Source organism: Carcharhinus amblyrhynchos, chromosome 5 (assembly GCF_965287045.1).
Source record: "Carcharhinus amblyrhynchos chromosome 5, sCarAmb.v2.hapA, whole genome shotgun sequence".
NCBI lineage: Eukaryota > Metazoa > Chordata > Chondrichthyes > Carcharhiniformes > Carcharhinidae > Carcharhinus > Carcharhinus amblyrhynchos.
In genome coordinates, this window is record NC_137328.1 from 87,571,517 (window position 1) to 87,584,949 (window position 13,433).

Genomic DNA, 13,433 nt, shown 5'->3' on the forward strand with positions numbered 1-13,433 from the left:
CAGTTTGGTGGTCTTTAAACCACTCCATTAATGTTTTTTGCCCCTTGGTGTTTCTTAACTCGACCCATACAGATTCCACACCATCTGTGCTAATATCTTTCCTCAATATTGTATCAACACCTTTTTTAATGCAACTCCACCACCTTTTCCTTATAGCCTGCCCTTCCTAAACACTGGATAGTTCTCAATATTTAGTTCCCATCCTTGGTCACCTTGGAACCATGTCTCCGTAATCCCAACTATATCACACCTCTTTAAATCTATCTGTGCATCGAATTTATCCAAAAATAAAGAAGACACCAACATTTCATTTGCAATTTGAAATGTCAGGACCATATATAGAACTGAAAGACAACTTGCTGCTGTCTGATACTGCACACACGGCAGCTGGAATTTGACGGACTAAACATTGATATTGCTTCCCAACAAGCAGCAAAGCTCTTTGAGACTGTATCACTGAATGAGAAACATTACATTCTTCGTTCTTTGTTCTTTGTTATTACATGTTCATCTGGCAAGGGAAATAGTTTAGAGGAAAAACATGGGCAAGGTGTAGGCTGCACTCGATGATAGAACTTCTGAAACATTTGTGCCATTCTATCTGTCTCTCAACTGAAACAGAACCAGTTAAAATCATGGATGTCCAGGCTCTAACTCTATATTCTGTTACAGAGCTGAAAGACTAGGAGTGAGATTTTATAGCCACACTCATCCCGAAACCGTAAAATCCCACCCAAAGTCAATGGACATTTCCACCGTCAGCCCCTTGTCCGCTTCATTTCTCAAGGCGGGTGGGACAGTAAAATTTTGGTGCAGATTTACAAGGAACTTGAAATTGCTATCAGCAAAATCCCAAAGACAGATCATCCTTTCCTACTGAAGTGGGTTTGACCATATGCCATGGCCTTCCTACTTCAAATATAAAGGCAAGGGAAAGATAATTGAAATTGAGTAGAGACTACTAATCTATCTGCATATCTGAAGTTTTTCATTTTTGAAACCATTCTTGTAAATCTCTTCTGCACTCTCTCCAACTCATTCACATCCTTCCTACAGTATGGCACCCAGAACTCTACGTAATATTCCAACTGAGGTCTAAATAGAATCTTGTATAAGTTCAGCATAACCTCCTTGCTCTTGTACTCTATGCCCCATATTAATAAAGCCGAGAATACTATATATGTTTTATTAACTGCCCTTTCTGTCCTGCCATCTTTATTGACTTATGCACATATGCACCCAGATCCCTGTGCCCCAGCACCTGCTTAACAATTTTACCTCATTTCATGTTTTGTCTCCATGTTCTTCCTTCCAAAATATATCACCTCACACTTCTCCACATTCACTGAACGTCATCTGCCGCCAGTTTGCCCAATACTACAACTTGTCTATGTCCTTTTGAAGTTCTCCACCAATCTCTTCATTGTTTACAATACTTCCTCACAATATATTTATATCATACGTAATCTTTGAGATTTTTCTTGTACACCGAAATCTAGATCAGTAATATATATCAGGAAAAGGGTCCCAATACCAACCCCATGGGAAACACACTACAAGCCTTCCTCTAGCCTGATACATATCCAATGACCATTACTCTCTGCTTCTTATTATTATACCAATTTTGCATCCACATTGCTAATGTCCCTTTCATTCCATGAGCTATAATTTTTCTCACGTCTGTTATCTGGCATTGTATTGAATGCCTTCTGAAAGTCCACGTACACCATGTCGACAGCATTACCCTCATCAACTCTTTCTGTTACCTCCTCAAAAACCTCCAGCATGTTAGTTAAACATGATTTCCCTTTTAGAAATCCATGCTGCCTCTTCCTAATCAATGCACATTTTTCCATGCTACTACTAATTCTATCCCGAATAATTGTTTCTAGAAGCTTGTCCACACTGATGTTAAATTCACCGGCCTTTTTGAACAAGGGTGTAACATTTGCAATTCTCCAGTCCTCTGACACTTCCCCTAAGTCTAGAGAAGACTGGAAGATTATGGTCAGTGTCTTGCAATTTCCATTCTCACTTCCTTCAATTCCCTTGGATGCAGCTTAAGGAACACAATCTAGGAACTGTTGAGCATCATGGGAAAAATATTTGCCTGTGTTGCCCTGGTCAGACTCCAGATCCTGGCTGAACCTACCTATTCCACAATGGTTTGAGAATTAGAAGACTTCATGGGATGTGGGCATCACTAGCATTTATTATCCATCCCTAACTGCCCTTAATGGGGCATTTAAGAGTGAACCACACTGCTATGGATCTGGAGTCACATGTAGACCAAGTGAGGGTTGAAGATTTCCTTCCCGAAAGGACACTAGTGAAGCAGATGAGATTTTACGACAATCAACAATAGTTTCATAGTCATCATTACACTTTCGATTCCAGATTTCTTTTTTTTAAAACTGAATTCAAACTTCACCATCTGCTGTGGTGGGATTCGAACCTGTGTCCCCAGATCATTTCTCAGGATCTCTGGATTACTGATCCAGTAACAATGCTACTGCCTCCCCATTGGCTTGATCTTCTCAGTCTGGCAGCTACAAGAGAAATTTTGCAAAAAAAATTACAAAATACTGGGTGGGATTTTCCATCCACATTCGCCCTGAAACCAGAAAATCCCACCCATGATCAATTCACCTTTCTTTGGTCCACCCCTCATCCATTTCAATTCCCATGGCGGGCAGAATGGAAAATTCATCCCACTGTCTTTGTCAATCACACCAAAGCATTCAATCATCTGAGCAATGGTGATTTACTCGAATTGAAGAAAATTGGCTGAGCTCCAAAGCTGCCCAGCATGATCTCCACTTTCCATTACATGACGTCTAAGGTCAGCTATGATACGACAATGCTGAAACCATTTGAGATCCACACTAAGGTTAACAGAGTTATGCTCTGGCATCGACACTCTGGTATACTCTTCACTTTGTCTCTGTCATAAGCCTTCTGTTCCTCTACATCATATGCCCATTTACATATCAGAGCTAACAGAAAGGTGTTCAGCCTTGCTGTCCTGAGATCCAAGACAAAGGTGCGCCAAATCCTCATCAGTGAGTTGCTCTACACTGATGAATGCCACACGAGCATTTCAATCTGAGGAACAACTGCAGCAGACTCTCTCACACCTGTAAAGTGTTTGGGTTGATCTGCATCATCAGGAGGACAAATGTCATAGTTCAGGATATGCCATCAATCAGCACCGACAATGTGATGCTGGAGGTTGTTGTTGTTTCACATCTCCAAGGCTCCATGATCATTAGCAATCAGTCACTTGATGATGAAATCAACACATACATTTCAAAGGCTGAAACTCTTCTGTTCAAGCTGAATGAGAGAGTGTGGATGGCACTGCTGTATAACTGTGCCAGAGACCCTGGCTCAATTCCCAGCTTGGGTCACTGTCTGTATGGAGTTTGTACATTCTCCCCATGTCAGCGTACGTTTCCTCCGGGTGTTCCAGTTTCCTCCCACAGTCCAAAAATGTGCAGACTGATGGATTGATCTTTCTAAATTGCTCCTTATTGCCAAGGGTACAAGCTAGGGTAGTGTGGGATTGTGGTTGGTGCAGACTCAATAGACTGAATGGCCTTCTTCTGCACTGTAGGGATTCTATGAAAAGCAACATGACTGAGAATGACAAACTGTGAGTCTACCAAGCCTGGGTCCTCAGTACAATCCTCTACAGTTTGACAACATATGCTAGACAGTGGAAAAGGCTGAATGTTTTCCACTTGTGCAGTTCCAGATCTAACCTCAGTATATCTTGAAGGACTAGGTCACCAACTCAGAGATCCTGTTGGGTAATAATTCATAAGCATACATTTATTAATGAGCCAATGATGTCTGTACAGAATCTGCCACACACATCAGATGTATGATAGCTGTATACCCAAGACCTTCATAATGAACTGGTCACTGAGTCACAACTTGCCAGATGTCTATACCTCCACTACAAGGACATCTGCAAATGAAATATAAAGAGAGAAGAATTGGCACAGACAACAGAGAGACAGGTACCATTAGCCATGACCTCTAGAGTGTGACTATCTGGAAGGTCAGTAGCAGAGTTGAGGAGAACCAGAACGCTCAGTTAGCCAAGAAGCCAGTCCAAGGAAAACAGAGGCCAGAAAACCCTTCACTTCTTCACCCAATGTCTTCTTTTGCAACAAAGACTACCATGCCTGAGCCAGGTGTTATTTAACACAGAGTTGACCATCAAGAGCCAAAGCATCATCTCCTGAGACAGAAGGCTTCCAGAGAGACAGAGAGAACCTAAATGAATCATGAGTTCCACAAATGAGCCATACCACCAAATTTTCAAAATGCAATCCCGATGCATAAAGCTTTGTCCTCGGTGAACTGAAGAGAAGATTTCATCCTCCAGCTCACTCATTAGTTTATTTCAGTTGCAACTTAGCAGAAATCTTTCAATTGGCTGTACAGAAGGAATTGAGTCAGGATTCCTCTCTGGAGCATTATCCAATGAGCATTAGGAATGTGCATGTGTGGTGATCATCCGAGGATAGAATATGGTTTGGTTCTGTTGGCCTGTGGTCAAGTAGCATTCTACCATTCATTATGAAGATTCACACCAGGATAATAGTGGTTGGATTGATATTACAGAACACACCAATGAATCTATACCCTAGTGTAGCAGAAAGTTCATCCTTCAGCAAACAAATGAATGGAAACTAAGGAAGTAGGCAAGAATTCCTTGTATGTATAAAATATCAAACATTGATGTGTTAAAAACAAGTTACAGTCAATGCTGTTAAAAGCAAGCTTGATCATATATAAGCTAATTGCAACTATTATGCGTGAAAGAATTCCATTTCATTTTGTGCTCTTTCTCCCTTTGGTGGTAAAATGAAATTTCCCAGGTCACATTTTTAGCGAATGTGCTTTCCTATAGCTAGGAAACTCACAACACTTCAATAGCCCAGGACATAAACTTAAGTAAGCTGTACCCTCCAGACTTACATGAACAAAATACGGTCCCCTTGTTTGTGGGGAGAATTCGAATATTCCGCCTGGATCATCATTTTGTAAAATAATTATCTTTCTGCTGGTAAATCCTGATTTCACAATATGATTTTCAGGGTCAGTTCTGCAAATGAAATACAAAGTCAAAAACTGCAATTGTTTCTGATTCAGAGAAAATAATTACATATGCATTCATACAGCAGTAAATCATTTAGCTGAAATCCTTCCAGTTTTCAATCTTCGACTGAACAATGTTCATTCCATTTTGAATGCCACAATCCCACCCAGGCACAATGCTAACAAAAATCAAAGCAAATCAAAATCATCTTCTCCAACAGTACATGGTCAACCAGCCATTAAAAAAATCAGGTTAAAAGGTAGCATTAAATAATAAACAAAACTTCATGCAAACAAATAAGCCAATTCCGTGCCAAATAAAATGAAACTCACATATACATAGGATCAAAAGAATGTTTAACTTATAAATATATTATTTTTTGATCCATGACTATGGAGAAAGTAGTATCATTTTCAGCAATAACCATCACAATTTGAATCAGTGTTTATTTTACACACCATAAGTTTCTGCTTCATTATTTCAATGCCTACATTGTGTTTAAATTAGCTCAACTTTACAACATCAACTTAAATTAGAAAGAGTGAGTGAAACATACATTTATTACAAAACTCATTTAAAGAGAAATACTAGAGAGGATTTTAACATGGGTGACTGGGTAGGATTGGCTGCAAAGGTTGGGGGGGTGGCGTTAAAAAAGCAAAAATTTGAAGCACATTGGGAAGCCAAGTTGAACCCAATGATATCCGGGTTTTATGAGCAGCAGACAGTCAACCTGCTCCCAGGACACTGGTCGATACTTTAGCTATGTCACTGAGGCACAGAGTCTCAGATATACATTATTTTGTATTTTAACTGTGACTGGTTAGGTTTACCACTTCAGGAAACCTGGAAGCTGCAGCAAGACAGCAACAGCCTCAAGGAGTCTTCACAGCATGAATGCTTCCCCTGGATCCCCAAACTCCCCTGACCGTCAGACCACAATCCCCGTACAAACCCCTATCCTCTCGGATTAGTCCACATCCACCCCGCAGTACCACACTCTGACGTTCAGATTGAATTGGGCCCCACCGCCACCACCCTCCAAATTAGTTGGTCCTGTGGCCACTTCCGTAGTGCTCCCTTCAGAACTGGAAGTCCATCAAATCAGACTGACTTCCAGATCAGGAATAAGCAAAGCCAATAGTCTCATGCATTTGAATGAAGAGTACCAGCTGGTGGGGAATCTGGACTTCTGGGTTCCCAGTGGATTTTTGGATTTCCCCAAACTCTAGCACCTCAGCAACTAAAAATTAACCCCATTGAAAAGTGTCTGTGAAGATAAAAGGAGACGAGATGCACAACCATGGTGAAGCATTAAAATGGTGACCAAAAGTTTGATCGAAGTTTTAAGTCATTTAGAAGTACACTCGGGACAAAAGAGAAGGGGTTGTTGGAGAGATTATTTCAGGAAGTTTGGGATTTTTGTTTCTGCTGTAGCATGAAATCCAGCAGAAACCGATTTTGTGTTTGATCTTTGTAAACCCACAGGGGAGGTAAACCTCATTCATCACTGAGTTGGATTCAAATTCATGTCCCAAGACCAATGTGCCAATCAACTGTGTCCTTTAATTCTTGAGAGGTCAATTTTAACAAACCAACTGTACAGAAAAACATATTTTTGGTTTCTGGTAAACCATGCTAATAGTTGTTCCTGCATGCAAAACAGAAAAGAAATGTTAAGATTACATTCTCAAATCACAATCAATCTGTAGCATCAAGGCAACAAACAATTTTATGTGGTGACCAACAAAGCATTGGCCCACGTCAATTTTCAACTCAACAATGGTCTGAATGGTATGATCTACAGCCACACTGAATTTCAATAGAAATAAGGATTCCTGCATTTTTAAACTATTTGATTAGTGCTGGCCTATATTTAAACATATAATAAATCTGGTTGAGTTTGTGTAAAGCAAAATGCAGAAGGGCAATGCAAAGTAGGTTACCTGGAATAAAATTGTGATAAGCAAACAAAGCTTCTTCAGGATCCTATAACACTGACTTTCTCTTTGATTGTTAACGAATAATCAAAACAACAACTAAATAAAGACAGTAACCATGGAAGCAACCTGCAGATATTAATTAACTATCTTACATGTTGTAAACCTAAAGCTCCCTTGATTTCAGTCAAGTTGCATGCAAACAGATGATGTGTGTGTGCTAATATTGCACTCGTGAAACATCATATAAAGTGAGAAACATAACATTTTGAGCAAAATCAGAACAGCACAATTCACTCTACTTACCCAAAATATACCACAAATCTTTCTGTCTCTACCCTGTAGGTACAGAGTGGTAAGGAATATGAATTTCCTTTCCAGAAGGTTCAGAAGATAGGATAAAAAAGGTCTTTTTTCATCTTCAACATCACACAACATGCACACTACAAAAATCCTACTTGCTCTGATGACAATTGTATTCAAAGGGTTTGCTATTTGCCAGTGAACTAATGTGGCCCATGACTAATCAGAATGTCAAGATCAATTTTTGACATCATGCTGAGACAAATCAAGGAAGAGGATGATTGCTAAACACTGCGGTGGGAAGCTGTGCTTGCTATTGGTAAAATACTGGCGATCCTGTAAAATGGCCCTTGTTAGGGCTTTCAATTATGTAAATTGCTATGCACCTCCAGTGTGCCTCACAGTCCACCCACTGCCCATTACTGGGAAACTTTTCCACTGGCTGAACAGTGACAGAATGCTGTCCCAATGTGGCTCGCTGCTATTTTACTGGCCCAGTAAAACTCAGCTCATTGACTTCAGATACTTGCTTCTACAGTTAGTTCTAAGGTAAATATTTTTTATTTTTATTTATTTTTTATTTATTTATTTATTTATTTATTGCTTATTTATTAATTTATTATTTATTTTTTATTTATTATTTATTATAAAATTTTTTATTATAATTATAAATTATTATATATTATAAATTTATTATTATTTATTAATAATTTATTAATTATTTATTGCTCCTATTTCTTATGTTCTTATGTAACTTGCACTTAAGTTATGCTGATTTTATTGCTGGTGAAACTTTACATTTCAGTGATCACAAGGTGCTTCGCAGGTCTGCATGGGCTATGGAGTCTGTGTGGAGTTTGCACATTCTCCCTGTGCCTACGTGGGTTTCTCTGGGTGCTCCGATTTCCTCTCACAGTCAAGTGATCATAGAAAATCATAGAAACCCTACAGTGCTGAAGGATGCCATTTGGCCCATCGAGTCTGCACTGATCAACGATATGCAGGTTAGGTTAATTGGTCATGCTAAATTGCCCCTAAGTATCAGACGGATTAGCAGGGTAAATATGTGGGGTTACAGGAATAGGGCCTGAGTGGGATTGTTGTCAGGAGACTTGATGGGCCAAATGACCTCCTTCTGCATTGTAGGGATTCTATTATCCCAGCTGTGTACATTTCATAGCTTGCTAGATGCCAACACACGGCTCCCTATTCTTCTGACAACAAGCCCATTCTGTTATTAACTTTACCATTGAAAGTGCTGTAAACAGACTGTTGAAAACAGATCTTTTAGTGGTATGCGCCTCCTCTAGCAGCAGAAGCACTGCCTCTTTATATCAGCCAGGCTGGTGGCAGACTGATAAAGTAACTGCTGTGGAAGAAGGGCAACTGGAACTAACTGCAATCTGCAGAAGTTCAGCTTTACTTTTGTTTCAAAATTAATATTGTTGTTCATCAGAAACAAAGTCTATGATAATAACAAAGTGATAATAATAAGTATCAACAAGTGAAATTGTTCGTACACTGCATTCGGCCAGTCAGGGAGGAGGGACTTCACCACCGTACTGAGTACAGAACTACCAAAAAACCCAGAGGTCCATGAGTCCCTAACAACTGCAAATGGAACAACATCAAGGCAACAAGAGCCACAGGAACGACACTATCTCTGGACAAGGAACATCATCTAGATGAACAGATAATGTCCACACATATGCATCCCATTCAGAGACCTGGACAATTTAAAGACTATGCATGCAATGCATGTGTGCTATCTGATTAGGGAAGTTAATACACAAGAGCAGTGGGTAACTTACAATCATGATGTGGAGATGCTGCTATTGGACTAGGGTAAACACACTAAGAAGTCTCACAACACCAGGTTAAAGTCCAATAGGTTTATTTGGTAGCAAACGCCAATAGCTTTTGGGGCTTTGCTCACATTGTCTGCACCTTTAAGACTTGATTAGCTGTAAAGACTCGCATCCTAATCAGTATTCTGTAAATTGAGTGTGTGCCTTTATATACTCTGTTTGTGATCAGAACTCCCCATTCACCTGACGAAGGGGCAAAGCCCCGAAAGCTAGTGGCGTTTGCTACCAAATAAACATATTGGACTTTAACCTGTGTTGTGAGACTTCTTACTGTAACTTACAATCATGCAGAATGTTGCATGTAAATTTGCCTTCTATTTGCTAGGAAATGGGGACTCGCTGAAGTTCAGATGAATGAGGTGGGATCTCATAGAGACATAAAATTCTAACAGGACTAGGCAGGGTTGATGCAGGGAGGATATTCCTGATGGTGGGGTCTCCAGAACCAGGGGTCACAGTCTGAGGATTCTGGGTAGACCATTCAGGACAGTGGTGAGGAGGCATTTCTTCACCCAAAGAATGGTGAGCTTGTGGAATTCATTACCGCAGGAAGTAGTTTATGTCAAAACACTGAATATATTTAAGAAGCAATTAGATATAACACTTGGGGCGAATGGAATCAAAGGTTATGGGGAGAAAGCAGGATGAGGCTATTGAGTTGGTCGATCTGCCATGAGGGTAATTGATGTCAGAGTAGGCCGGAAGGGTCAAATGGCCTCCTCCTGCTCCTATCTTCTATGAATGTTTGAATCACTTGTTCAATGTGAAAAGGGGGAATGTTTCAATCTTTTGCTCGACAGGAAAAGGGGGGATATTTGGGCTTTGAAATATAAGTAGTCTGATGTCACATCTCGCTTTCCATAGTCATGTGAAGCTATCTCTGTGAAGGCAGATATCTTAACCAGTTCAATAATGCCTCTGGCTAAGACGACACTGATGAAGCACTGCTACCCTTAAACTTCAAACAGGACTGACAGGATCAGGAATACTCCTCTGCTTCCCACAAGGAAAAATTATGCCTCCTTCCCAACTCCTGAAAACGAAACTCTCTCAAAATGCCCTCCTAATTACTGGCATTACTTTGATCCTTGATGCAGCCTCCTAGTGTCTGAACGAACACTTCTCACTGTCACCATTTTCAACCTAGCCTGCGCAGGGATGTATAGATGAGGCTTGTAGATTTGAAATATGAAGAGCTGTTCAGGCCTGTGAATAGGCCCACCTGTTTGAAATGATGAGGCCATATGTTGCCACATTTAGGGGCACCTGACACGACTTCTCCCTCATCCACCCAATTCCTCTTCTGGGTTAAAATCAAGCTTCCAAACTAATGAAAAAATCTGGGTCTACAAAATAGCAACTGAAATAGGAGAACTGATTTAGCAGTGTAAATATCCAAACAAGGCCGCAGAATGCATCGAAAATGTATTGGTTAGTTTTCAATTTGTCCGGTTTACCTGTTTTTTGGTACAATCACTCTCTACACTGGGCCAATGAACCTGATGAAATTGTGGTTTGGTTTAGCTGTTTACTGAATCATGATGCACAATAATACTGCAAGCTTGCAAACATTTTGATATTTATCTGGGTGTTAGCGATAGAAAGGTGGTAGGACTGGAGGGTCTTAATGACATTACTGTTACTAGAAAGGAGGTGCTCGACAGACTGGAGGGGCTGATTGTGGACAAGTCCCCAGGACCGGATGGAATGCATCCGAGGGTTCTGAAAGAAATGGCGGAGGTGATAGTGGATGCCTTGGTGGTTATTTTCCAAACGTCGCTGGATTCCGGGGAAGTGCCGGATGATTGGAAAACGGCTAATGTTACGCCGTTGTTTAAGAAGGGTGCCAGGCAAAAGGCGGGGAATTATAGGCCGGTTAGTTTAACGTCTGTGGTAGGTAAAATGTTAGAATCTGTCATTAAGGAGGAAATTGCAAGGCATCTTGAAGGGAATTGCTTGATAGAGCAGACGCAGCACGGTTTCATTAAAGGGAAGTCGTGTCTGACAAATTTACTGGAGTTCTATGAGGATGTGTCCAGGGCGGTGGATAGAGGAGATCCGGTGGATGTGGTCTTTCTAGATTTTCAGAAGGCGTTTGACAAAGTGCCTCACAAGAGGTTATTGCAGAAGGTCGAGGGACATGGAGTTGGGGGTAGGGTGTTAGCGTGGATAGAGGATTGGTTGTCAAATAGGAGGCAGAGAGTGGGGGTCAACGGGTGCTATTCGGATTGGCGGATGGTGACTAGTGGAGTGCCCCAGGGGTCGGTGCTGGGGCCTCAGCTTTTTACCATTTATATAGATGATCTGGAGGAGGGAACCGAGTGCAGAGTGTCGAAATTTGCTGATGACACCAAGATTGGGGGAACGGCAAATTGTGCGGAGGGTGTGGAGAGTCTGCAGAAGGATCTAGATAGGCTGGGCGAATGGGCCAGGAAATGGCAAATGGAATTTAATGTTGGCAAGTGTGAGGTGGTCCACTTTGGTAGGAAAAATGGTAGGAAGGACTATTACTTACGGGGCGAAAAACTGCAGCAGAAGGGGTCCTTGTGCATGAGTCGCAAAAACCCAGCTTGCAGGTGCAGCAGGTGGTCAGGAAGGCGAATGGGATGCTGGCCTTCATAGCGAGGGGGATTGAATATAAAAGTAGGGAGGTCTTGCTGCAGCTGTATAGGGCATTGGTGAGGCCGCAACTGGAGTATTGTGTGCATTTTTGGGCGCCGCACCTGCACAAAGATATTTTGGCCTTGGAGGGAGTGCAGAGGAGGTTTACTAGGCTGATACCGGAGTTGAGGGGGTTGAGCTATGAGGAGAGGCTGAATAAACTGGGCTTGTACTCGTTAGAGTTTAGAAGAATGAGAGGAGATTCTTCACTCAAAGGGTGGTGAATCTCTGGAATTCTCTGCCCGTTGAAGTGGTGGAGGCTGCCTCGCTAAATATTTTTAAGACGCGGGTTGATGGGTTTTTGATAGGAGAGGGGATTAAGGGTTATGGGGAGAGGGCGGGAAAGTGGAACTGAGCAGCGACAGATCAGCCATGATCTTATTGAATGGCGGGGCAGGCTCGAAGGGCTGGATGGCCTACTCCTGCTCCTATTTCTTATGTTCTTATGTTCTTATGTTCAGTTTTAGAATGAACAAAATTGCTTAACTTCACGGTTAATTAAACAATTTTTATCTTAAATTGGCATTATAATCAAATACCATGTATTGTGCAAGAGATCTAGAAAAGAGCCAGAAATTCCTTTTGAATCAGGGAAAAAAACTTGCATTTATATAAACACTTTCATAACTCCAAAACATCCAAAAATGCTTCGCAACCAATGAAGTGCTTGCGCAGTACAGTCACTGTTACATTGAAAATTCACAGAGTCCATTCAGCCCATCATGTCTCTGCCAAACAAAGAGCTATCCAGCATCATTTCATTTTTCAGCTCATGGTCACCACATTGCGGGTTTTGGCAAATGGGGAACATATTGTAACACTGGGAAATACAACAGCTCATTTTACCACAAGGACCCCCAAACATCAATCAAATAAGTAACCAGACAATCTTTGTTTAGTGATATTGGTTCAGAAACTGATACTAGTAGGGACATTGGGACAACTTTCCTACTCATTTTCCAACAGTGTCGAAAGCACTTTCATATATAAACATTGAGACAATGGGGTATTAGTTTAAGCCACACCCAAATGGCAGCACCTTGAAGAACATGCACAATGACTACAATGTTTTAAGAAAGTGCTCACCATGCCCTTCCCAAGGATAATTAATATAGGGCAATAAAGACTGGCCTTGCCAGCAACATACATGCTGTGAATTTTTTTGCATTTCACAGCATGAAATGTAACACTAGATTATATACTCAAATCCTGGAATATTATATTTGAAAAATTATTGAGAAAACATTTTCTAAAATATTATAAGCAAACAAACCCAATGGAAAAAGACACATACCGGTCTAATGAGATAATCAAAGTCTCATTTATTTCAGGCAAATCATCTGATTTTATTGTGATGTTGATTGTCGCGTTGCTCTGGCCTGATAAGAACACAACAGACCCATTGATTGGGCTGAGGTCCTCACTGGTGATATTGTGATGATTAACCCCTATAGGTCTCAAATGCCAATATACCTCGGCGGAGCCATCGGTTCCATCTCGCTGCAACGCAATATATATCTGAAAACAAGATCACGACAACTCAAGAAT

The 13,433-nt window shown here is 41.0% G+C and overlaps 1 protein-coding gene across 7 annotated transcripts in view; it reads right to left on the minus strand.

Annotated features, from left to right (window-relative positions):
- adgrv1 (adhesion G protein-coupled receptor V1) overlaps positions 1 to 13,433 on the minus strand; it is a 524,573-nt gene that overhangs the window by 455,438 nt on the left and 55,702 nt on the right. For all 7 annotated transcript variants that reach the window (XR_013886686.1, XM_080189140.1, XM_080189139.1 and 4 more), the window contains exons 11-12: positions 13,180 to 13,403; positions 4,993 to 5,119 (exon numbers count right to left, since the gene is read on the minus strand). Coding sequence is in view for 6 of the 7 variants with exons in the window: in XM_080189140.1 (XP_080045266.1) it covers positions 4,993 to 5,119; positions 13,180 to 13,403 (351 nt within the window). In the remaining variant the exon portion in view is untranslated. The remainder of the gene's footprint in view (positions 1 to 4,992; positions 5,120 to 13,179; positions 13,404 to 13,433) is intronic.